This window comes from Amblyomma maculatum, chromosome 10, assembly GCF_055883805.1.
Source record: "Amblyomma maculatum isolate TAMU_Amacu chromosome 10, ASM5588380v1, whole genome shotgun sequence".
NCBI classification, from domain to species: domain Eukaryota; kingdom Metazoa; phylum Arthropoda; class Arachnida; order Ixodida; family Ixodidae; genus Amblyomma; species Amblyomma maculatum.
This window is the reverse complement of record NC_139353.1, coordinates 3080389-3105610: the sequence shown is the minus strand read 5'-3', so window position 1 is coordinate 3105610 and position 25222 is coordinate 3080389. Positions and strand designations below refer to the sequence as shown.

Here is a 25222-nt window from a genome sequence, read left to right as displayed (position 1 = left end):
CGTCACTCCGCTTCTGCTTGCCAGTACAAAGGCGAGACCGAAAAGCATTTTTTGTTGCCATCAACGAAACAACCAAGGCCTTAAGGAGGAACAAAGGCTGCTTTGTAGTGTGAATAACCGTAGTTATCACCGGAATACGAACTCTGAAGCAGGGAATATTCTTGATTTGAGGCGAGTGCTTCATTAAAATTTCTATATCTTTAGTTTCGATAAATTGCAATCTCTATTCCTAAATCTAAATTTTTCATCATGTCGTATCTTTCTAACATTATTCTGCCCGTTTCTCAATTGCTCAATCTGCCAAAATTAAAATTTTCAAGATCTTCTTCTTCTCCTTCGGTGCATATGGCACATACCCATTTCAACATCTGTGGACATATTTTTATCTTTGTCTTCGTCAACCCATTCTTGGCTCATCTTCGGGTACTCGTATGAGTCATTTCATGTACCTCACTGAAGAGCACATAAACGATCTTCCAAGTTATAAGGGCTGCTAAAATGCTTTACACGATTTTCTATAGTAGGCAGCGAACCCAAATTATGCCTTGTGGCAAATGTGCGAAATGAAAAATAAATGAAGACTAGCGTTGTGGGGGGGGGGGGGGGGGGGGTAATCTGCTCGCTATCACAATCAGCAGCTGTGGAAGACGATGTATTTTGACCGTCGGTCACGCGCTGATGAGTGTGGAACGCGCCTGTAGCCATCCTGGTCACAACAAAGGAGGCCTCCTGAAACGTCTTGGGTCACTACAGGTCCTTCACACGGTGAGATATTAGGGTTCAGATTGCTCGACGCGATTTGAGTTCGAGATTCCTTGCCTCCCTCCCGAGGAATGCTTGCATCGCACCTAGCAACTGCTAAACGTTCACGGTCGAGAAAGTGAGACGTTCCCGGTCGAGGTTGCTTCAGAGACTGTCAATTGGAAGTCGATTTGTCAGCGACTTTCTTTTAGTTATTTCTTCTTTAGATGAGAAATTGAGATCGCCCATCTTGTGTTACCGTCTCAAGACTTTCCATGGATAAGTACTCTTGCGTTTCTTCTGTGATGCAGTTTATTGCAGACTCATGTTATAGACCCTCATGTCTCAAAGTGATCCTGAAGTGCTCCCTAGCGGCACCATGGCATCAGTTCACCACGGGCTCGCTAACTCCTCATGTCTACTCGATGACTTAAGGCGGTGTGAATGATGGGCTCAAAAGTCTATAGAGCTGAGGCAGACAGAAGACATTAATAAATGGCTAGCCTACCATCAGAGAAACGAATCACATGGCATGTACGAAGAAATGAGACTATAGCCGTATTAATACATAGACATAACGAGGGGACTGCAATTAGAAGTGCACTGCGCTACCAAAATTATATCATTGTGCTCTTATGAATGCTTCCTAAAATACGGATAGGTACAGAATTCAAGCTCTGTAGTTCGTAGCCTTTCCTGGCGATTGCCCAACACGGTCAGTAATAAGCCCCGCAAGGCTACATGCTCTGTCCGCATTCTCCAATTCATGTTCTCCGACCATTTCCAGCGCTATGGCTGTTGCACTAGACGCTGTGGTTCACCAGGCCATAGAGAACAACGCTGGGGACCTGTGGCAGTTGGGTCAGTTCTTGTGGGGAAACCCCGAGACCTCCATGAAAGAGACCACAGCGCACGACAAACTCACCGACTTCCTGGAGCGCAGGGATTTCAACGTCACGAGAAGTTATCTGCTCGACACCGCCTTCAAGGCCGAGTTCTGCGCTCCCGGAGGACTTGACGGTCAGTGGGGCTTCCAGACATCCATCTGAATGCTTGTGAATATGCATCATTTTCTGAAAGAGGACACCTAGTCAGCGCAAGTCGTACATATGCGTAAACATGCATAAAGTGGTTTGTGTGAGTTGAGTTTCTAGAGGCCAAACGCTGTGAGGTTGGAACCACCTTGGGCTGAACTGCAGTTTCCCTTCTTCTAATGGCATGTGAAGAGGCAGTTGACGGAAACACGTTTGAGCTACTGGACCGTGTGTGTAGCGCCAGAGGTTTCATTTCGTTACTCCACGGTTCATGATATCACGGTGGTGTGCAAATCGTTATCAGCAGGGTATAAACTGTTCGTGTAGAGTTCGTACACCGTGCCGGTCGACTGCTTTTAAAGTAAGGTGGCTCAACCTCTATATAGAAACATAACGCAGGCAAAATCACTTTGAAATTTTAATAACAATAAGTTGGCGCCTTTTCATTGGCCAGTTTAGTTTGAGGAAGGAATGGCAGCACAGTTCGCGGTCCGTGTTCCAACCAGAACTGCGTAATAAATGGGGCGAAATGCTTGAACGAACAAAATGAAAACACTCCTAGTAATATGCTGTGCGGGTTGACAGCGTTTAGAAGCTTGTTCAATGTCGCACTAGGAATCACATAATTCTGGCATGCTCCTTCAAGAACGAATGCTTTATTGCAGGCTGGGGTTTTGTGCCCAGCCCCTGACGTGGCACGTGACGATGACATTACTGATGAAGCCGCCACAATATAGACGATAAATTTGTCGATGTATCACCTTTCCCCCTCTTACAATTCCAATGTGCCGTCGCTGTCGGTTCGATTTTCGCAACGTTGGCAGGCTATCCGCCCGTCCGCTTCCAGATTATCTCGAGACATGGCCGGTGTGCTCTCTGCAGAGGTCCATCAAAACTGATTCAGTCAGACGTTTTACCTGGATCAAGTATCGGCACCTAATCAGCAGTGACCATCCCGGACACTAGTTGATCTCGCACTACGCTTGGTATCCACTTGTGACTCGTTCGGAAATCTCGCATCCAAATTGATCCCCTGCCTCAACCTTAGGCCTACCAACTCTTGGTTTCGGCTGACTCCTCATCCGGCGTGATGCTGTTCATCTTCGTCCAATTTTGATAACCCAATAAGTGTTCCAACGGGGACTTACCATCCTTGAAAGACGTTAGGCGATATCGGCATAAAAACCAAGCTATACCCAGTCGAAAAAAACTACAGAACTGTGTCGAAAATACGACAAAATATCCTGTAGCTCTGTCGTTACCATCAGATTTTTCTGTAGTTCTGTAGTTTTTCTGTAGTATATTTCTGTTGTCTGTAGTTCTGTCATACTTTTCTGTTGTAACTACAGAAATTTCTGATGTCACTACAGAATGTTCTGTCGTCACAACAGGTTTCCCGTTAAAAACCGCACAGAAATTCTATCGGAACATCAATAAATTTTCTGTAGTTTTTTCCGATCAGGTACGCATTTCGAGACCTGTTCTTTCGTTTTTCTTCAGCCCTTCTTTGGGAGTATGCACCACTAGCTCGGCTAACCCATTGAATTGCGGGTGATAAGGGGCTATGAGTTGTTATACGTTGTTCCGTGCCAGAAACTCTAAAACAAAAACAAAGGCTTTTGCAAGGCTAAAAAATGCAAATATGGATCGTAGTGCTTTGTGCAGTGGCAATCTTCATTAGAAGTTTTTTCTTTAAAGCCCTACGCCTTGATGGATAAGATGTCTGAAGCATTAGGCCAGCTGGTTGCGGAAGGAGTCCTGAAGCCGGTGAAAACCGCCGAGTGGGCGACCCCAGTAGCTCCCGTCTTGAAGGGTGATGCGTCTCTCCGAGTGTATGGGGACTGACGTATGACTGTAGCTGAGGACACAGTGGTAGAAAAATACAGGTTGCTTCGAGTGGATGATTTTCTGCTTTATTAAATGATGGGGAAGTATGCACAACCTTCGATTTGAATCAAGCCTACAACCAGTTGTCATTAGATGAGAACGCAAAAGATAACAGTCCTCACTACTCAGAAGTTATTTCCACTCCAGCCATATTCCATATTGGTCATAAATTTCGCATTCGTCCTCAGTATGGCATTTGTACCTTTCACACATGTCGCGCTGTTCCAGCTTCGGACGCGGCTTCGATGAGCGGCTCTTTCGTCAGGAAAAATGCACCTCACATGTATGGCTGGGCAGAGTGTTACTCCTGGCATTTTCGGTGGCTCCCTACGCCGAAACAGCATTCGGCTTCTTCTAGCGTGAGTTTTCGCCGCGTCAGAAAATGTCCAAATTGACACTTCTCTGCTAATCGTTGGATTTCAGCAATGGTGTCCTGAGCAGTTTCACCCTCTTTCTGTGAGAGCACTCAAAAAGTATAACTTGCAGCGACCTCATTCACTTTCGCAGAGTAGTGGTCTTCAACAACCGATGACGTCTTCGTAGCTTAGCTCATTCAACTGTTTTGGGTGACAGCGCACCTGCACCATTCGCACCACACTGTTCGTGAGCGAAGCTACGAGCTGCGCCCACTTATTCGTTGAGTCTGTGACATTATGGGCTTCGATGTAAGCCTCCAAGCGAACACGTTACTTTGACTATCAGCGTCAAATGAAATGCAAACAACGTGGAAAACGGTCCACCTCATGCAGCCTTCCTGTTATCATCAAAGATAGACGCACTCATTCGGTTTGTGATAGTTTTGCTTCTATTTTCGTATACCCTTATTTTATCGTTTTGCTACTGGAGCGCCACATCGATTTTTTCTAGACATGGATACTTGGCGGTAATTACACTGGGTAAGTGGCACGCGTTGATGAAACGAAAGCTTTTGCTCAGTGGCATATAGCGCTTTGATTTCACTTCCGTTATCGCCGTGTTATCAGAGTGTGGCTGCAATGCCTCAAAGCGCTGGTTGCTATCACTAGAAAGAATCGATGTGGCACTCAAGCGACAAAACGAGAAAAGCAAAACTATCGCGAACCGGATGAGCACGCCGATGTTTGATGGCGACAGACAGGCTGCCTGAGGTGGGCCGTTTTTCCCGCGCTCTGCTGCTCGCATTTCATTTGACGCCGGTAGTACCTTTTGCGTCTGAGAATTCCGGCGGACGTCCAGCACTCATGCTTGCGTGGGTCTTCTCACCTTGCAACGCTAGGCCTCTCCGCCAGTGCTATGTCACACTAGGAACCGCATCAGTATGGAATACAGCAAAAAGAACGCCTTATTGCGGGCTGGGGTTTTATACCTAGCCACTGACGGGGCACGATTACATTGTTGATGAAGCCACGATGATGATGGTGACAATTAAGTTTCCTGGTGTGTCAGATAGAGGGCTTCGCTGTGCACTAATGGCGAATTCATGTCTTTCAGAAGAGCGCGTTTTGTCAGAAATGAGGAATCATGTCTCAGATATCTATGGCAAATAAAAGATTCAAAGCTTGGCACTGAGCACATATACATATTGCCAAAACCGGCATCTGCAAACCAGCTATGCTACCTACGCCTTTTCCAGCTCAGTCTTCGGAGTGATGGGATATCTATAGCATCTTAAACCCGTAATAATGATCGCGGCTAGTTCTTGTTTTGTTTTTATTAATCGAACGGCTCAGGGCCCACGATAGCCTTCCTGGCCGAGTACGACGCTTTGCCAGAGATCGGCCATGCCTGTGGACACAACTTGGTCTCAGAGTGCGCCCTCGGCGCCGCCATTGCCATCAAGGAGGTCATGAAGGAGTTCAAGAACATTCGCGGAAAGGTAGGCAGTTGCCATTGGCTGATTGGAATCGCGGATACAATAAATTAAACATTTGCACTGGAAGGGTAAAAGATGGAAGGTTGAGAACATAACCGAAAATATGTTTGTGTAGGTTCGTGCACATCCTGAAAGCCGGGTTGCATATTTGTTCACAGTTTGAGCTTTCAGAATACGTCGGCCTGCTTACGAAGAGGAAAAGTGCTAAATAATCTGTGATAGCGTTGAATATTTCAGTTCAGTGCGGTGCCAAATTTATTTAACAACGGATTAAAAACAAACAAAATAATAAGAAATACGTGCGCACTGCTGAAATTTCGATTTCTACCCTTGTTTTTAATACCTTTCATATGAAGCTAAATGTATCTTCTCACAGCATAAACAGAAGAAACAGAACCTGTCTTTCCGGTAGGTGCATCGACGCCACGGCACTGAATGCATCCATTCTTCAGCTTCGTTTTCCGGAAATTTTTGTCCGCGAATAGGACAATGTAATTTCTTTAATGCTGTGTAGATGGTGAAAATAGGTGCCCAACACATAGAACTGGATTTTTTTAAAGGAACCAATGCATTGAGATGCGAGTACTAGGTCAAAACGCAATGTGCAATATATTGGTCAGACTACATATAGGCCGGTCTCAGGAGGGCACCGGGTGCCCCACTTAACTGAGCCAATGGCTGAGAAATAAAATAGAAGCACGCGAGGCAAACCAGTTGCATGTCGCTAGCAGCCACCTTGCGCTCCACAACTAATATTATCGTATACAGTTATTTAATTAGTTATTTACTGTCATTTACCTAAATTATTGAATGTTTACTTTCGACAATAAACGGTACCAACAGTCTCGGAGAGCCCCTTCAGAATCTGTCATACCATTATTTGCGATTGGAAAAGCGTCGCGTGAATCCTTTTTTTGTTTTCCTCCACCAATGAATCGTTGCGAAATAGGAGAAGAACCACGTAGAAAGCGCATTCGCGCATCCTGGTCACGCTGCTAATAACCGTGGTTTGCACATTGGGTAGGAAGTCGGCTACGGCTGCAACTTGACTAATCTAATGGGGGGTTGGGAGATGAGTTGGTGCTCCTAGTCCTGCGGGGCTGGGACGGGTAGATCACCGCCGCTTAATTGCTAGCACTCGGATTTGTATCTGTTGTAGGCCGTCATTGCACCCGCCACCGCTTAGGTGGTATACGTCGGCTGATGCGACGCGCGTCTTTCTCTCCCGCTTCTTTTTCTTCCTTTCTTCTCTATTTTTCTTTCTGTCCGCACGAGGCAGCGGAGGTCTCTGAGCTACACAGCCAATAGCAGCCCCGTGCATTTTCTTTAACTTCTTACTACAGTGGTAACAACAACAACTTATCTAATTGGTTAGCAGGAAAACAAAGACGTTGTATCTGTCACGCTTTTCTGCGGGCACTTGAACCCCGCCGTAAGGGAAGGGAGGAAGGTGGGAGTGAAAGCGATTTCGACCATCTGGGGATCTTCAACGTGCACTGACAACGCACAGCACACGGACAGCCCATTTGCAGTGTAGGCCTTTATGTTAGGGATGGTTTTATCGCCCGCGTCAGCCAAGCCTTAAAACGTGACTGCATTTTGTTTACAACTGACAAATAAACCTCCTGTCATTTTTACCCTTCTTACTTTGCGGTTTTTATTGCAACGCAAAGCATCGCGCGCTCGTTGGGAACATTCGATTTTCCAGTCGCGGACTGCTTGCTGGCAGTTCTCTCCTAAGGACAGGGCGTCCCAGACCTCCTCAGGCAAGTGGCGCAGCTTGTCATTGTTGGGGACTTTAACGCGCGACATCCAGCGTGGGGATATCTCAAAGGCAACCCGAAAGGCACGAAACTATGGGAAATCATTCAAGACCTAGGCCTAACCATCTTGAACGACACTGAACAACCGACCCGTATAGGCAATAGCGTTATTAAAGACACGAGCCCTGACCTCACATTGACGAGGAACGTTTGGAGAGCTGAATGGCTGCATACGGGAGTACCATTGGGCAGCGACCATTATGTGGTCTGAGTTACCTCTGACACGGCGCAGCACAAACGCAAAACGCATCCGGCAAGAATAACCGACTGGGATAGATTTCGCAAAATGAGAGAAGCGCGGACAGGCGGTTTAATTTCCTATCTGGATGCCTGGATAAGCGATGTTAGGCAGCGAGCCACCGGAGAGGTAGACACCTCTGAAGAACAGCCCGCGGCAGACAAACGGCTCATGCACGTGTGGTAGGCGTACGCGTCCCTTTTGGGTAGGTGGAAGTCAGCCAAGCGCAATAGGAAGATCAGACTCCGCATTTCAAAATTGGAAAGGGAGATTGAAGATCATGCCAATGAACTCAACAGGCAACAGTGGGGACAGATATGCGAAGGATTAAATGGGCAACTGGGAAATAAAAAACCGTGGCTTCTGTTGCGGCACCTTCTATACCCGACAAAGTACGCGGCTCGGACGCGTTTGAATCAGATCGTACATCAGTACGATGGGACGGGCGAAGAACTACTTGAGGACTTGAAGGGTAAATACCTCAACACGACACTAGATGGGAAGGCACCCCCTCGATATATTGCGGTGGAGAATGAGGCCCTAGACGTGGATATCGCCACCACGGAGGTGATAGCTGCGATGGAGAAACTCTGGACGACTTCGGCGGCGGGGCCGGACGGAATAACTAACAAAATCCTTAGAAATCTGGATAACGATTCGGTCCAGGCTTTAACAGAATATATGAACAAGTGCTGGAAGGGGGGAAACCTTCCGCCGGCACGGAAACATGCAAGAGTCACTTTTATACCGAAGCCGGCAAAAAGCTTAACATCAAAAACCTTCGACCTATTTCACTTACGTCGTGCCTGGGTAAGCTCATGGAGCACGTGTTTCTCACGCGTTTGGAGATATACGTAGAAACCCATCGCCTAATGCCGCACACAATGATTGGATTTAGGCCGCATCTATCCACGCAGCACGTGATGTTTCAACTTTCTCGAGAAATCATAGACTCGGGGAACGGTCACGGTACGCGGGCCATCCTGGGGTTAGATTTGAAGAAAGCGTTCAATAACGTCTCCCACGAGGCTATACTGTCCAACCTCTTGGTACTAAACGTAGGGCGAGAGATTTTTTTGTCCAACAGGACTGCGGAGTTTACCATATGAAAACTCAAATCAGAACCCATACCGCTGGGACGTCACGATTTCGACGAGTCAGGGATCAGACGGGCAAATTGAGGAAGCCCTACAAGAGGCGGCGGACGTTATAGACTCTGACGCCCGTTGGACAGGACTGGAATGCTCCCCACAGAAGTCGGAACTGTTGGTCTGCCGTAATAACGGAAGGGCTTGCAAAACAAAGTCGAACAAGATCCAGCCAGTGGTAGAAACGATACGGGTGCTTGGGATGTTTATACAATCCAACAGGTGCAACAAGGTAACGCTGGAAAGGTTGTATACCTCGATCCAACAGACCATACGGCTCATTAAGCGTGTGGAGATAAGGCGACAAGGTATGGGAGAGCGCGACGCATGTCGGCTCGTTCAGGCTTTTGTCCTCAGTCGGCTCGGGTATGCCACCCGCTACCTAGACCTCAAAACGGCTGATAGTGAAAAATTGAATTGCCTGATAAGGCAGGCATAAAAAGGGGCTCTCGGTCTCCCCAGAAACACGTCCACCGCGAGACTTCGGTCACTATCCTACTGAAAAAATTGTATGAGGCAATAACCTCATATTTTCTCCCACAATCTCACTCACTTCACATAAAAAATCACATACAAGTCGCACATAATTGCATAAGGTGTCATAGTTTCTTGTACACTATCATAAATTATGTACGATATTTTATGATAATGATGTGCACCTAATGAGAGTCTATGGATTACATGAGATTTTATGAGGTTATTGCCCCGTAGAACTTTTGGTTTTTCAGTAGGGTAGGAGTCCACAACACCCTCGAAAAGCTCATTGAGGCACAATTAACATCGCAAGAGCAGCGGCTCAGGCAGACAGGCTGGGCTGTGTATCCTTAGAGGCTTAGGTATAAGGAGTGAGGACCCTTCAAGCCAGGTGATATTGCCGGTAGAGATGCGTGAACGCATTTGGGTCAAACCACTCCCCAAGAACATGCAAGCGGATCACACGAACGTCGGAGGAGGGCCAGGGCGAAGACGTTAGGCAAAAGGTATCAAGGGGATGATAGTGCCGTGTATGTTGATGCGGCAAAATACAACATTACAGAAAAGGAGGCTTTCGCTGTGAGTGCGGTGAGCATTTCCCGCACGGTAGCAGCTACGGTGGTCACGGGCCGAGTAGAAGAGGCAGAAGAGGCAGAAGAGGCCGCAATAGCCCTAGGAATTGTTCAAAACAGAACCAGCACCATCCTCAGTGATTTAAAAACGGCCCTTCGCAACTTCGCCAGGGATCGTATCTCCGCCACTGCATTCAAAGTTCTTAGCGCGTTGCCAAAAGATAGGAACGTAGTGGATCTCGTATGGGTCCCGGCTCACTCGGACGTCCTGGGGAACGAGGCTGCTCACCAGTATGGTCGAGGTTTTATCAGCCGAGCTGGTGAGGGGATCTCGGACTCGGGTGCCCGACGGAGGGAGTCACTAGATAAGTAACAGGCCATTACCACGTATTACAAAGAGCTCAGGGCAAGCTTGCCTCCTCCACACGCTTAGCTCAGCCGAGAGCAGGCTACCACGTGGCGGCGGCTGCAAATGCGGTCGCAGCCAAACCCCTGCATTTATGCAAAAATATTTCCCGGCTTAGTAAATCCGTACTGCCAACTGTGCGGCGAGCCTGCCACCTTAGACCATATAATTTGCGACTGCACGAAGGATCCGCCTCCGGCAGATCTAGTACCATCTCCCTCGCTGGAAAACTCGGAAGCTGTTTTCGCCAGCCGGGACCCAGAAGTCCAGTCCCGGGCCTCGGCAAGAGCTCAAGAGGTCGCTGACAGACTTGGACTGCCAGCCACCTGGAGCAGCTGAATGCAGCCCAAGGCAAAAACAACTAAATCGCTGACGAATAAGGTTTTCTCTCTCTCTCTCTCGGCTTCCACTCTGACAGGAAGTAGTGTGATGGTCACATCACCTTGCAAGCTCCTTCTATCGTCTATTGCTTTTAGCAGACGATTTAAAACATACGACTCAGTCCTTTCGCAGTGACGCAGCGCGCACGTTTATCTTTTGGTGTACGTGTAATACTAAGGATAGATAAGAGATGCGCGAATCAATCGATGCTTCTTGCGAACGGAGCATGGCATGCCTTAATGCGAAGTGTTACAGAACTCAGTTTGGCAGTATATGATTGCGGTTGTGCTCAGGAAGTTCTTCCACGGGCTGAGCTCACTGCGCTCAAAAGCAGATGAAAGCGTTACTTTCTCAAAAGCACACAAGCGTTGCATGCTCCAGCACAAAGCGGTTCACTTGCGATGCTTTCAGACCTGCGCGCTGAAACGATCTCAAAAAAGGTGAACAACCGTGGACAGCATGAACAAACAATCCATTATGGAGACTCTGGACGCTTTCATGTCTAGTGAAATTCAAGACAACAAAGAGAAGACGCAAGATTCAAAGGCCTTACAGCTGCTTAGAGACGTGTGTCTTCGTTTAGCTCACAGTATCGTAGGCAGGAACACGAAAAGTACCCAGAATTCGCTCGGAGTCTAGCTAAAAATGGCCGCCGGCCCAGGAGTTGAAGTGGTGGACGGAGCTTCGGAGCTGCCCGAGGAAAATTGAACGCCGAACACCTTTCAGCAAGTAGTCCGGTACTGCCCAGGACAGACCACTGGCTGACGCGGGCGATGAAACCATCGTCAACAATGTAGGCTTACGGCTGCGATAGGACCATACTGTCAGGGCCGCAGCTGATTTCGTTACCTCAAACCTTAGTTGCGAGCAGGCGACCGTGGGGCGGGAATGTGTGACACACGTTTTTTTTATTATTATTTATTTCGCAGGATTTCTTTGCAGCAGGGAAAAGGTGTACGTGGGGCTTTCCTTGTCCCAAATTACGAATGAAGGGGGGGGGGGGAAGCTGGTCTTAGAGTTCTCTCCAACTTTCTAAATCCTATTCAATGTCATAAGTTAATATTTATCAATTTAAGTAAGCAACATTAAAACTAATCAAGCAATTGCAAACCAAACATTTCCCTGCGGCGTTGTGGTTGCTAGCAATATGCGAGTCCTTTCCATCGCCTGTCTCTATTATACGATTTTATAGCCTTTAGCTCAAGCTAGCTTCAATACTAGCAGTGTATCATTGTGCACTAACGGGTATGAGTGGAACGATCGTGATAGTGGATCTTCAAGTGCGAATTCGCCTATGCTTCACGCGCCGAGCCGTGTTCCTCCCATTCGTCTAAAACCCCTCAACGAAAAATATCAACATAACTAGCCACCTTTTTAACCAATCCTTCACATTGCTCTTAAATTTAAAGCTGGTGACTATTGCAAAGTACAAAATTGTTTGGTTCTATTCCTATTCGCCGTGAGCTTAATAAGGCCGATGCACCACACTCTCTCGCGGCAACCATGCGCCACGACGACCGTATGGATCGGGCCATCAATTGGAATTTCGTGCGTGGGTGCGGGTAAAGTTGCCAAGGAGCTCCTCGTGAGCCACTTTCATCTGCTGACCCCTAACGGCTCATGTCATAGTCATGCTCGGGCTGCTTGGACATGCTGGCCTTATCAAGCTCTCGCTGGTGACCACGATCGAGTAACCTTCAAATCCGCAACAACTTGTCAGCGCTTCGTTGCTATACTTTAAACTCTTTAAATGTCAATGTGTGCCGTTTCCATTCACCACCAGATCTTAGTGCTGGGAACTCCCGGCCAGGAGAAGTTTGGCGGCAAGGAGGTGTTGCTGCAGAAGAATGCATTCAAGGACACGGACGCCGTTCTTCTAGCGCACCCGGCCGTCTTCAACTGTGCCAACATTCCGCTCGCCGCCAGGCAAGAAGTATGACACGTAGCCAAGAAATTCGCGCTAACAGGGCATGACTGAGCCTTCGCTCTCACCGCAATTAACCCCTATTAGCGGCTTACAGAGATCAGCCCAAATTTCTCTCAGTCATAATAGTTTTTATTGTGAAAGCAGTACTACTCTAGGTTTCGAGCCTTCTACGTAGCGCGGCTGGTAGCCACGTCTTACCCACGTGACATTAGGGTGAGATGGGCTACCAACTCAAGCGGTCGGCAGGAGCTGTCAACTTGGGTCTCTCGTTTCACATGGGACGGTTATGTCAGAATCAGCCTGCTAGGACCCTGGCATTCACGTTACCCCGATAGGCCACTAAGGCACGTTCATACGGCTTGGTTAGCGGGACTTTATATGCGGGCTGAGGAAGAAGAAAAAGAGAAGAAGAAGAACGCTCGGTCACCTGCAGCTAATGCTTTCGCTCAATATTTGGTTCAGCAGCATTGAACCACATGAAGAGGGTGAGGCCATGGCGATGCTGCACGATCTCTAAAACACAGCGTAATCACGTAAAAAAAAAAAAAAAAAAAAAAAACATGGAAAAATTATAGGCGATAAAACACGGTGTAAAGGCCAGAACAAAAACTGATGAAACCAGATAAAAACACAGTAGCTTAGCTAAAACGGCATGTAAAAGCAATAAATAACGACGGTAGAAACCTGGAATAATAAAGCTGATTAAGGCAATTAAAATGGCAGAAAGCGTGGGAAAAACTACACAGTTACCGTTCCTCTCAAACATTGCACTTCTTTCTTTGACGAACACAAGGAAGGGGCGCTTACACATTACATTGCTCGTTTGCGCACTGAATTTCAAGTGCTTCGGCGATTTCTGTAGATAGCCGATCTCATCATCTGCCTATAATGATGGAAAAATTGAATTCAGGGATACAGATATCGTCAGAGTTCTCATCCTTACATTTCTTACAATGGTTGGCGAGGTGCCAGGAAATTGCTGCAATAAAAATTTGGTGGAATCCTTCAAGCTGAAATGCAGGCACAAATCAGGCTTCTCCGCAAGAAGTTTCATTATTATTTGAGTTATTCGGGTAGTATTTAGCAATGAAAAGCAATTTTAATGAATATGGTGTATTTCATTGGCTTTTTTATAAGCTACGTGGATATCAAGATGGCATTGAACGTTATAGGGATTAGATACAAGCTTTTTTTTATCTCATTTATTAGAATGATTTCGCTTCATGCAAAATGCTCGCCGGAGAATTCCTCTTTCTATGCGAATTCTGTCTGCGTTTGTGATTCATTCATCATCGAGCATTATTACCACACGTGAGGAATTTTGGCGCAGGAAGTCGGTAGTGTGGTTAATTCCAGTGTTATGGCCACTCGTATCTGGAACGGAATTTCGCAAACTTAATCCTAAATAAAGCCACATCATGAATAATTAGCGCTAAGAGGTCTCAATAATCGAAGAGAGGAAAACACCCCTCTTGAATAAAGACAAGACACCAGGTAGTGTTCACGTAGTGTCCTCATTTTTGTGTACTTAAACAATAGGTCCTTTAGAAAGCACATGTCGAAGTCTGGCCATCCTAGACTTTAGCAAGTTTGTTCTGGGCGGGAATTGGGAAAGGTGTTTTTTTTTTTTCTTCGAGCACCCGAAAGCGAAGGGCTTAAGAAGGTGCAAATTACACCATTTGGTTATTTATTATTCTTCAATACTTCCTGCCCCATTATTTATATAACTACCGTTTCAAGTGCCTTTTATATGCTCTTCAGTGCAGTGAAAATTTTCCACACCACTGTAGTTAGGGGCCTGCCTTGCAAGCATGCCTTCTTCAAAGCGTCATTGCGTCCGAGACGACCGCACATCGAAATAGTGAACGAAGCGAGCAGAAGGAGGGGCTTCGGCGACTTTGCTTCAATGCGCGGTTCGATCGGAGCAGCAATCGACAATAAGAAGGGAGAATGCTTGTTCTCACTAAGAGCGGATGACGTCAAACGTTCACCCCTGTGCGTCGCTTGGAATAAATATTGTGACTACCCGACATCACCGATTGGCCAACAGGGACAAACGAGGCTCTACAGTGACAAAATGATAACAATTTGTCTCAATATTTTGAGGTGGTTGTGGTTTGTGGGGTTTAACGTCACAAAGCGACTCAGGCTATGAGAGACGCCGTAGTGGAGGACTCCGGAAATTTCGACCACCTGGGGTTCTTTAACGTGCACTGACATCGCACACCACACGGGCGCCTAGCTTTTCGCCTCCATCGAAAAGCGGCCACCGAGGCCGGGATTCGATCCCGCATCCTTGGGAGCAGTGGTCGAGCGCCTTAACCGCTGTGCCACCCCGGCGGGGCTCAATTTGCACGCAGATCACGGTACAGTTTCAGAGCAGCGCCTGCTTCCTCGACTCACCATGGGAGGCGGCAAGTGCGCTTGACGCCGCGGTCACATCGTACGTCAACCTGGCGCTGCTCCGCCAACAGATCAAGCCTGCGAGCAGAATTATAGGCAAGTGACGAATATTCAGTATGCTTTCTCATGGAAGCTTTCGCTTTTCGAACATTCATCTTACACAAAAGGACAGAACACGCAGTACGAAAACGCGACAACACAAGCGCTACTCAGAACTGCTTTATTGAAGCCTGAAATACGCATATGTATATAATCACAAGCCTGCGCGCGCACAGCCTAGTAACTTCTGAACATTGCACGCAGAAAGTTGTCCCGCGTGGCGCGAAAGAAATTCCATCTCAGCGTTGTAAGGAGCAACTGAGGTGTCACTAACACAATCTTGACCCGATTTTCTGATAAAGAACGCCTCTAAAGTTTCACGGGCGGTTTTTTGCATAGAATCTTAAAGCAAAGACGGTCTACAGTTGGTGCAAGCGAGTCAATGGTCAACAAGATTCGTGGCCTCCCTGTTATCTATAGATCTTTTGCATGCTCCCTGAGTCGATTGTTCCCGCAACACCCCGTCTGCAGTTGATGTACGATTTACTACAGGATAAGGGGATCTCATACACATTGTTCGTGGCACACCGAACAAAACGCTGTTCATGCTTCATTTTCTTTTTGTCTTCACAAGTGATGCGACGGCTGAGCTGAGCGAGTTTCATGGGGGCAGAAAACCATCGGCACGTTGAACCGTTTAGCCGACTTTATGCACAACAAGTTGCCCTCGAAAGCTTTTGCAGGTTTACTTGATGCACCGGGCTTCATTTTCTTCATCAACCACAGACACGACCCAGGGTAGCAAAGAGCCTCTCCAATCGAAACTCGCATCTCATGTAGACACGATCGCCGGAGCGCGGACTCCAGGCAGCCTCTCTTTATTACTTTTGTATTGGGCCGAGTTGTATGACAAGAGCTCTTTTTGTGCACGAGGAGACCAGCACACGTGCTTTTCTTTGAACTTCAGGCGCAAATCTAGAAACTGTAGCAAGTCTTCCTCGGGAAGTTTAAAATCATTCAGTATACACTCCTAGTGTAGCTTCATTCAAAATGGAAACAATGTTTATTGAGAACCTGTCATCCATATACCGAAATACTCTAAGGACTTTGTCATTGTTAAAATGATTAAAACGATCGTGTTAAGAGCGATCGATGTAAGATAAAAATATACTGCACAGTACCGGGGCAATACATGACCCGATAAAAACTCCTTTCTTTAGCAGAAAAAACTATTAGTGAAATTCAATAAAAGTACTACAAAGATAAAATTCTAAAATAGCTAAACATTCTCTACCAGCTGAGATGGAGTTTCTTTCGCGCCACGTGTGACAACTTTCTGCGTGCTGTATTCAGAAATTAGTACGGTGTGCGCGTGCAGCCCTGCGATTTTATATTTATGCGCATTTTAGGCTTCAATAAAGCAGTTGTGAGTAGCGCTTGTGTTGTACGTGTTTTCCTGTCCTTTTGCGCTAAACACGATGAATTTTAACACTGATCGCCGACTAGCCCTACCGCTTTTATTTTCTCACCTGCGGAAAGTTGCCGTCACATTGGCTGTGACTACTAAGTATATTTTATCTATTTACTTGCACACACTGCAGCAGCGCACGCAGATTATATTAAAACGTAATCTCTCAACCTTAATATACAGGGTGATTTTTTACGTTGCTACTTAAGACCATATGGAAGACACGTTGTCGCGGCCCATGCGGATTATTAATCAAATTAATAATTAAAATTAAATTTAAGGCCACCAGCATCAAAGGTGGTCCAGGTTTTAAACGCTCTGTCATTGCCAAAGTGGTTCGTATACATTCATTTATGAAGTTTGCTGAGTTAGCGTTTTTGTTTCACGTGTACTGTTGTTGTTTTTTTATTAGGTAATTGAGCGGCTGCAGCTTCTATCACATCCGAAATGAAGTTTGAACTTTCTACATGATTAAACGCCCAAGCAGAGTCTGCATTTGATTCATAAGGAATGCGTGCGACACCAGTTATCAATATGCAACGCGGGCAAATAAAATCTACCAGCTTTAAAAAATATATATATATATTTTTGACCTTGTAATTTCGAACTGTATTGCCGATTAAGAAAAATAAAGACTAATCGCACATGCGATATTGCCGTCCTTCAGGTTCATAGCATAACGTTGCCTCTGAAAATCAGATATAAAATAAATTGAGTAAGAAGTAAAAAATAATCATTTTTTACAAAGTGATCTAATTTTTCTAAATAATCGAATCATAATCCACCTGCAGAAATCACATCGGCTTGATATTCAATATTATCAGAATAAAACGCAGGAAGCGTTATACCAGTCACCCAGTATGCGTATTTTCACAAAAGCGATTTCGTGCAAAATATTTATTGCGCGAAGAGCGAAAAGAAATACTCGAAATTTTACTATTTTCGTAATGCGTAACCAGTGAGAGGATGACCGATGGTCGCTTATGGTAACAAACTGGATTCCAAGGGAAGCAAAGCGTAGCAGGGGGCGCAAGAAAGTTGGGTGGGCGGATGAGGTTAAGAAGTTCGCAGGGGTCAAGTGGATGCAGCTAGCACAGAACCGGGTTAAGTGGAGAAATATGGGAGAGGCCTTCGCCCTGCAGTGGGTCATAGTCTAGTCAGGCTGATGATGATGATGATGAACCAGTGAGAGATGAACAAGTGCAAGATGACAATAAAATGCCCTAAATGTAGTAGGATGCAACTAAAATCTGTAGGAACGGAGGCACGGGGTTTAGAGATAAGTGTGGGAGATAGGTCTGGGGGGGGATAGAGGTGTAGGTTAGTCATGGTCACTCATCCGTCCGGTCGCATATATCAATATCTGGAAGCATAGCATCCGACGCGACAGATCTAGCTGTAGGAAGCGGCTGAATGAGGAAGAGAAGTTCGTGACGTCATGTGTGCCGTCATTCAATCTGAATCCTTCAATGACTGACATTTTTGACAGTCAGCATGACTTGTTGCTACGACGGCATCGCGACTTTGTTGTACTAAAAAGACAATGACGCCACATAACCTCGAAGATATACATTTATTCGATCTCTGCATAAAGTATATTTACAGAGAAGGGTCAAGGTGGTGAAGTGAAGTGGCGCTTCGTCCGGTAGTGAATTTTGTTGCGTAAACAAAGTGCAGACCATCTGCTATCGGTGTGTCCTGCTTGCGTGTCTTTCTTTCTTTTTTTATATAACTAGCAATAATTCGGAGCACTGCTAAGGGGGTGGAGGAACTCCAACACACTAGGAAGGACAGGACATAAGTTTCGGCTAGCTTGTTGTGCGAGTTTGGGGCAAGGGAGAAGGTAAGTGACCTAGGAGGTGGACGATAGCGGCATCGTGTCTGCTTCGTTGCTAGCCCATTGTCACCAACCAAGAAGCCGCAGACGCGTAGGCAGAGCATCCATGAATGAGGTCTTTTAATATTGGAACAGGCTCTGACCGACCAATAGTCATCGCTGCGGCTGCGTGATGCTACGCGTGGCAATATTGAAGTTCTGCGTGGATCACTTAGTTTCATCTCTTTATCCGCATGCCATCCGGGTGATCACTGCAAGAATAAAATAAAGACAATATAATAAGAATAAAGAAGAAAAGTGCCAGAATACAAAAGCGTAGTATGATACTCTTGACGTTAGAAATGACGACGCGATATTTTATGCGCTTTCAGAGCGCGACGGTGCCGTTTCCTGACGGCGAGATTACGCGCCGAGTAATTGATTGATTAAAGAAGCCAATCACCGGCTCATAGTTGCCTTCAGAGTTCACTGCAAACCTATAAGAGCAATGTAAGGAGCATTGCCGGACCCGCGCAAAGAGCTTGAACAGTTATCGAGAACTGTCCTAGTGAGACATCGCTGAACTGAGGCTGGACAAAGTCACACAGCATTATTTCGCAAATGATTTGAATTTATTGACTGCAGACCGTTCAGAACTTCGTGGGACACAAACACCACGACAGAAATTACTCTGATAAACTAAAATACCCTTACTTCAAAGTGAATTTTAGACTGAAAGAAAAATTATTTATGTTTAGCTGTCGATATATAACGTACGTTTCTCTCAAAATATTGAAAAAGCGTCTATGTGAATGCTTTTGCTGCTACTCCGAGGTAAAGAAAGCCAAAGCAGAGCGTTGTTGTGGGCAATACCTATGGAGGAAGGCTCTTGCAACAATGACCTGTTTCATTAATCAGTATAAAGCTTACTCTACACGCACAGGGAAATAAGTAGACCGCATTTTCTATATTCAAGGTTACTGCATCACCTCACAGTGGCCCATAGTTTTCCACATTCTGTGGGTAAAATGGCCCAACGAAAACAGGAAACAAATGCATTGTTTGCCACGTGAAAAAATACGCGCTTTTCAATCCTCTCATGGCAGCTTCTTCCGCCTTGCATTTTAAGGAGGGTGGGGAACAAGTTCATTGCTGTAACCGATTAGGTTTATTGCCAAAACATTTTGGTTCTCCTGCGGCGTGTACAGAAATTGTGGACAGAGGGTGTCCGCTTGAACTGACACAAGAAAAAAAGCCACACTGCAGCGACTGGGTTTCGAACCCGAGTGAGCACAGATCAGCTTCCCACGCTCAAGCGCACTATACTGTCGCCGCTGTTTTCAACATTCAAATCAATAGGGTGTAAAAAATAAGGCATGTGTCAGCTACACTTTGGCAAACACGCGGCTCTAAAATTTCTTAAGCAACATCAATTCATCCAGCAGAGACATCCAATGTGGTGGATTAGGCAGTGATGTTTTTCTTAAGGATGCGACACTCTCAATGAAATGTTCGCGAACCAGGCGAACAACAAGATCTCCGCGTGTCTAAACTGCATTCCAGTTTTCCACAGAGCGTGGAGGCTCAGGAGCATAATGACTTCATGCGGTATATCCTCTGATGTATCCACGGGCAGGAAGGCCACGTATGCCTTAGGGTCCAGTGGTGATTGTTTAGTTTTATCGAATTTCTTTGAAGTACATCCCAATGCAAGGTGAGATCCCTGCAGTCTAGGAACACATGTTCTATAGCTTCCGGTTTCTTACATATAAAAAGCAGTCAGTGTTCCAGGGAATTAAGAATAATCTATACTTTAGCCGGGTTTTAACTGGCAGTGTTTATAGGCAGCTTAAGAAAGAATGATTTGGCTGACTTAAGAATATGTATTTTTAACGATTTTGTGAGCATCCTGTCCTGGACCTCCACGGCGTGATCAAAGATCCAACGTCACAGGGACCATGATGTGCATAAGGTCTCTAGAAGTTTTTTTTTTTTTTTGTAATGTTGGAGAAGTACTGCTGGAAAAAACATACATTCAAAATCCTGTACACAAGAACTACTTTGCGCAAGTACCCGGTCACATCACCACAGGTACTTTGAACAGACGAAACGACGAATCCTGGGAAAAATCTACACATCCTTACTTGGTTGACTATGCACAGAAAGATACCATCTTAATCCCGTAAAAAAGAAAAAGCGTGACACGATCTGTCGCTTAAATAAATGAGCAAGGCCAAGAGCACCTTTCTTGACCGGAAAACATGTTTAGACTGGACCTCTCCAACGCCGAGGCCCAAATACAAACAGAAAAACCGAGGTGTTTCTTTGAATGTTTATCTGCGTAGCCTACAACACATTCATGACGTACCACATTTTTGAAACGAAACTAAGGTTGCAGATTATGGCTCCAGAAAGCAGACAATTGCTTACCATGACAGCCATCAGCGATTTCCTTAGCCTGCCTGGCTTAATCTGCCCATTACTGTCCAGGCTCACAATAAGCTCTATTGGAACACCCCAGGGCATTCCGTTGGCAATGTTGACCAAACTAGCCGACAGAAAATTTACTTGCCTTCCTGTAGAGTCCAAACCTTTTGAACGGCTTTACTTAGTGTCTCCCTAATATTCGCTTTCTTCGTGTAGAAAACCGCGATGTCATCCGCGTATGCCAGAATCTTAACTTCTTCTATCTGTAGCCTATAATTTGTTATATGCACATTATGTTGAGTGGCAAGACAAGGTCGACGCAGCCGGTCACACCTCGTTTAAAACTGCAAAACACTCTCGCGCTGGACAGTAGACACCGTAGCCTTCATGAAGTTCCGTCTGCACCACTCCTATATAGGTAAGTGCGGGCAGGGCCCGAGAGCGAGCGTCAGGCGACTCCACCAGGCGGCGTGACAGAACTCGCAATGCTAGTGTGCATTGAGTGCGGGCACGCAGCTCGAAGCACCATGCGCAGTGCATTCCTGTACTAAGAAAACTTAAGTGTACCCCTTTAATTTTCATCATTAGCACTTTTCATATTTTATTCAATCAACCAACGAGGTGGCTGAAAGTAGTATACCGCTGTTACTGCTGCCAACTTGTTGCCAACAGCTCCACCCCGGCATTAATTGCGGGAACGCACCTCGAAGCACCATGCGCAGTGCATTCCTGTACTTTGCGACCACCAAGAACACCACCGACGGCGGATTTTCTGGACTAAGGGCCTTTAACACCACGACAGAAAAATGTATATAGGGCTAATTGAAATCTGATATCGAGTCGCCTCCCCATGCAATGTCGCCGTGAAGTCATTTGAGGTACAATAAATAAATGTATGAAAGCCTAGTGGAAATGCTCACAATTCATTGCAGCTATTTTTTATATTTCGGTGAAAATAGAAATGTTGCCATCACAACTTACACTCCTTCGTACTTCTCACCAATCTTCATAGGCATGCTTCTGGAGTCAAGCCGCAACGACATCGTGGTGCCGGTGACCAGTCGGCTGGTGTACCAGGTGCGAGCGCATAGCTTGGGAGAGCTGGCTGTGCTTATGGAACGCGTGGAGGCGTGCTTCGAGGCTGCCGCCCAAGCGACCGACTGCTGCTTGGTGCAGGAGAAAGGCATCGTCTATAAGGAGTTCGTCCACAACAATGCCTTCGTCGCTGCTTACAGCAAGCGCGCCAGGGAAATGGGTGAATCATTCCTTCCACTCTCAAAAGAGCCTAGGATACATTTACGCTGAGGGCTGAGTGGAACTCTGACGATTAGTAAAATCATCAGGCACCTTTGTCGAACCTATTCAGATACATCGTTGTTACACGGTTTTGAAGTAATAGTTTCTTTTGAGCTGTCAGCTGATGTCCGAAAGCGGACGTGTCAATTGTATGGCCCGTGGACGGGCAGCACAGGCAAGAGCCGCTTGCGCGACCAGTCATATAATACAAGTAATCAAATCTTGTCGTATCAAGACGCATCGTAACACTGCCAATCTTCGTTTAATGTTAGATCATCAGCATTCGAATGTTACTGAATTTCGCAATGCGTGGTGTCAATGATACTTGACATATTTTCTGCCAGGTAATTTTCCAACCTTAGCAGGTCTTCCTCGTGCACGTACAAGCTTCGACATGCCAAGCACGAACACACACCAACACTGACTTTAAACTATTGCAACTTCAGTGCCTCGCTCACAGTCAGTTTGGACAATGTTTGTACACTCTGCAGGCGTGCAGCTCGGGGACGTGGACGAGTCGTTGCTATTTCCTGCCGCCTCGGCCTCGGACTCAGGCAACGTGTCGCAGGCTCTGCCCTGCCTGCAGGCCACGTTTGCCATCGCCAGCGCAGGCACCAACCACTCGAGGACGTTCGCCGCGGCCGCCGGATCGCGGGAAGCCCAGGCCCCCACGCGCAGAGCTGCCAAGATCTTGGCGCTCACAGCCCTTGATCTGTACACGGATCCCAAACTGCTGACTAGCGTCACGCGGGAGTTTCAGGACTGGAAGAACAGACAGCAGCAGCAGCAGCAAGACAAGGAGAGCAACCAGCCCTCCAGCAGTTAAAGTGCGCTTAAAAGCAGCAGCCATAGTGGTAGCTAAATGAACTGGACTACTCGCCAAGAAATTTCACTGGAGGCAAGTGTTTGGTGCCCGTGTGCGAAACTTGACTCAAGTGCGCTGACTCACGTACGCTTTCCATGTCGTCCTAGCAGTTAGAAATAAATGGGCTTTTTTCATCATTTATTTTCGTTAGATTTGGTTACATTTCCGGACGCTTTGTTTTGTACTTATCATCCTACGTTAAATGGAATGAAGTGGAAGTCTCTGTTCCGTATTTATCAGCAACACGAACGAGTGTTCCACGAAGACACCATACATGCCTGTTCTATAAACCAGACCATGCAAAGATCGAATAAAGCAGCACTTAACAACAAACGAGTACAGACTCGCTTGAACGGTAAATATGTGTGGTACGTGGTAAAACAATATCCAACATATACAAGATAGGCGTCAACCTATCCACCTAGTTGACGGCCTGGAGTCCTTTGACGCCGCCGGCGTGTTCGGCCAATTGGATTAGACCTAGCTGCGTTTCAGTGTGTGAGCACAACAGTAGTCTCCCAGAATTATTCTGTTGTGTCATTTGATTTATATTTTCAATTTCTGGACATGTCCTTATCATATGTACCAGATCGGTCTTATCCTGACATAGTTTGCATCTATTTGGAAATTTCTCTGGCTACCACTGGCTAAGGGTCGCTGGAATCGGAAAAGCCCTTGTTTGTAAGCGCTTCCAGATGCTTACTTGGTTCTCATTTGGTGTCCTATCTGGCGGTGGGTATTCTACCCTATCTATTTACCTCCGGGTATATATGCAGAGAACAAATTTAAGAAAGTTTTCTTAGAAAGTTTGAATGTGATAGTATTCCGGTTTAAAGTACTCTCGGCATTCCTTTCCACCTCAGCCCTATACATTTAACGTGCATGGAGCCAAACTAGCTAGCTGATTTCGCGATGAAAATGAGCGCGTCGGAACTAGGACAATTTTTGCACGCACTTCAGGAAATCTCATATCTGCAAAGCAGTTTCCCTACACGTGGAGCTAGTGCTGATAAAAAACGAGAGAGACGATTTTCATGGTTGATCAAATGCGCAGTAAATAAACTAGCACCGTTTAACTCTGCAGTACTTTTCTATTAATTTTGAATATTTGCTACGATGTGCACGTTAAAGAACCCCAGGAGGTCGAAATTTCCGAATGCGCATCCTCACGATCCTCCGGCTCAGATTTATCCATAGACGAGAGCCCCGCTGGAGGGGACCTTGATTGCTTGTTTAGCTTAGTTTCCAATTCCTGAATTTTGCGAGCAAAAATTTCGGTTTTGCACCTGAGATCAGCATTTTGTTGCTTTAGGGCGGTTTCGGTGCCGGTAGGGGAGTGAGAGGCGGCCCTAGCCCAAGCACTCACCTTGAGTTCAACGGGTGCCAAGGGCGGGAAATCCCCGGCTGAGAAGCCAGGCGGAGGCGGTGGCTGCTCCGGGGCCCTGGGTCACGGAGGTGAGCCCAAGGTGCGTCACAACGCGGCGAGCGGCGCGGAGCCGAAATCTAGGAGGCACCCTACGTACATGTCTGCTTCCCGTGAAGACTGAGGGGCAAGCAGATCCTCCACCTCCTGATTGTAGCGTGACACGTCGCCACATTCTCATTTGCACTTCACAGACATCACAGATTTCGACGGACGTCAGCGAAATTCGTGACTGAGGCTAGTAGTGCCACCAGCCGCGCTGTATAGTGGTTGACACGCTCGGCCGCTGATCCGAGGTGCCCGAGTTTGAATCCGACAGCGATGGTTGCGGTTTGATGGAGCAAGATGCAAATGCGTCTATTTGCTGTTCGATGTAACTGCAGAATAAGATCACCGTTCGGTCGATATTACTCCTAAGCCCAGCACTACGGCACTTCTTTCTCTCCCTCTGTCTTCTCTCACTTCCACCTTTCTTCCTGTCCTTACAGCGTGGTTCAAGTGTCTGCGGAGATGAGTGACAGATACTGCGTCATTCCATCTGTATAAACCCATTCACATTTATTTTGCAGTGCTACGTCATTTCATAAATACGTGACCTGGGAGCCACTCTGTATTTCACAAAGGCCTTCAAGGATTATATCATTCAGATTTGGATGTTGCCGGGCCAGTTGGTTGTGCATATTAGAGAGGAAGTTAGCGCTAAAACTTAAATTGGATAAATGCAGGAGGAAAAAAACCCACGACGGCAGACAAGCCCTTATATCATGAGCAGCAACATGCTTTATCCATACGTACTGCTATGCTTGCGGGAAACAATTAGCTGCTTTTGTTGCATAAACTTTGAAACGTCCATTCTTGGATTTTAGCTAAGTGACAGTCAAACCCTCTTTTGACCGACCGTTTGGAAAAAAAAAAAAAAAGCAACAAAAAAAACTCGCCGCCAGTGGGTTTTGAAGCCAGGACAAGACAGAGATCAGCTTACCCAGACTCCAAAAGGCTTTC

The 25222-nt window shown here is 46.4% G+C and overlaps 1 protein-coding gene across 1 annotated transcript; it reads left to right on the top strand.

The window, feature by feature from the left end:
• Positions 1-1532: 1532 nt before the first annotated feature.
• Positions 1533-22912, top strand: LOC146175405 (xaa-Arg dipeptidase-like). The gene is made up of 6 exons (XM_084580747.1): positions 1533-1761; positions 5372-5517; positions 12340-12489; positions 14844-14982; positions 21649-21891; positions 22424-22912. Exons 1-6 carry the CDS (start codon positions 1533-1535, stop codon positions 22756-22758), a joined length of 1242 nt encoding a protein of 413 aa, XP_084436873.1. The 3' UTR covers positions 22759-22912.
• Positions 22913-25222: the final 2310 nt, after the last annotated feature.

Excerpts from the sequence above, each read along its gene's own strand:
- LOC146175405 (XM_084580747.1), top strand. The coding sequence starts at position 1,533 with ATGGCTGTTGCACTAGACGCTGTGGTTCACCAGGCCATAGAGAACAAC. Across the intron at positions 1,762-5,371 it reads CGCTCCCGGAGGACTTGACG|GGCCCACGATAGCCTTCCTG; the intron begins GTCAGTGGGGCT and ends CGAACGGCTCAG. Across the intron at positions 21,892-22,423 it reads CAAGCGCGCCAGGGAAATGG|GCGTGCAGCTCGGGGACGTG; the intron begins GTGAATCATTCC and ends TACACTCTGCAG.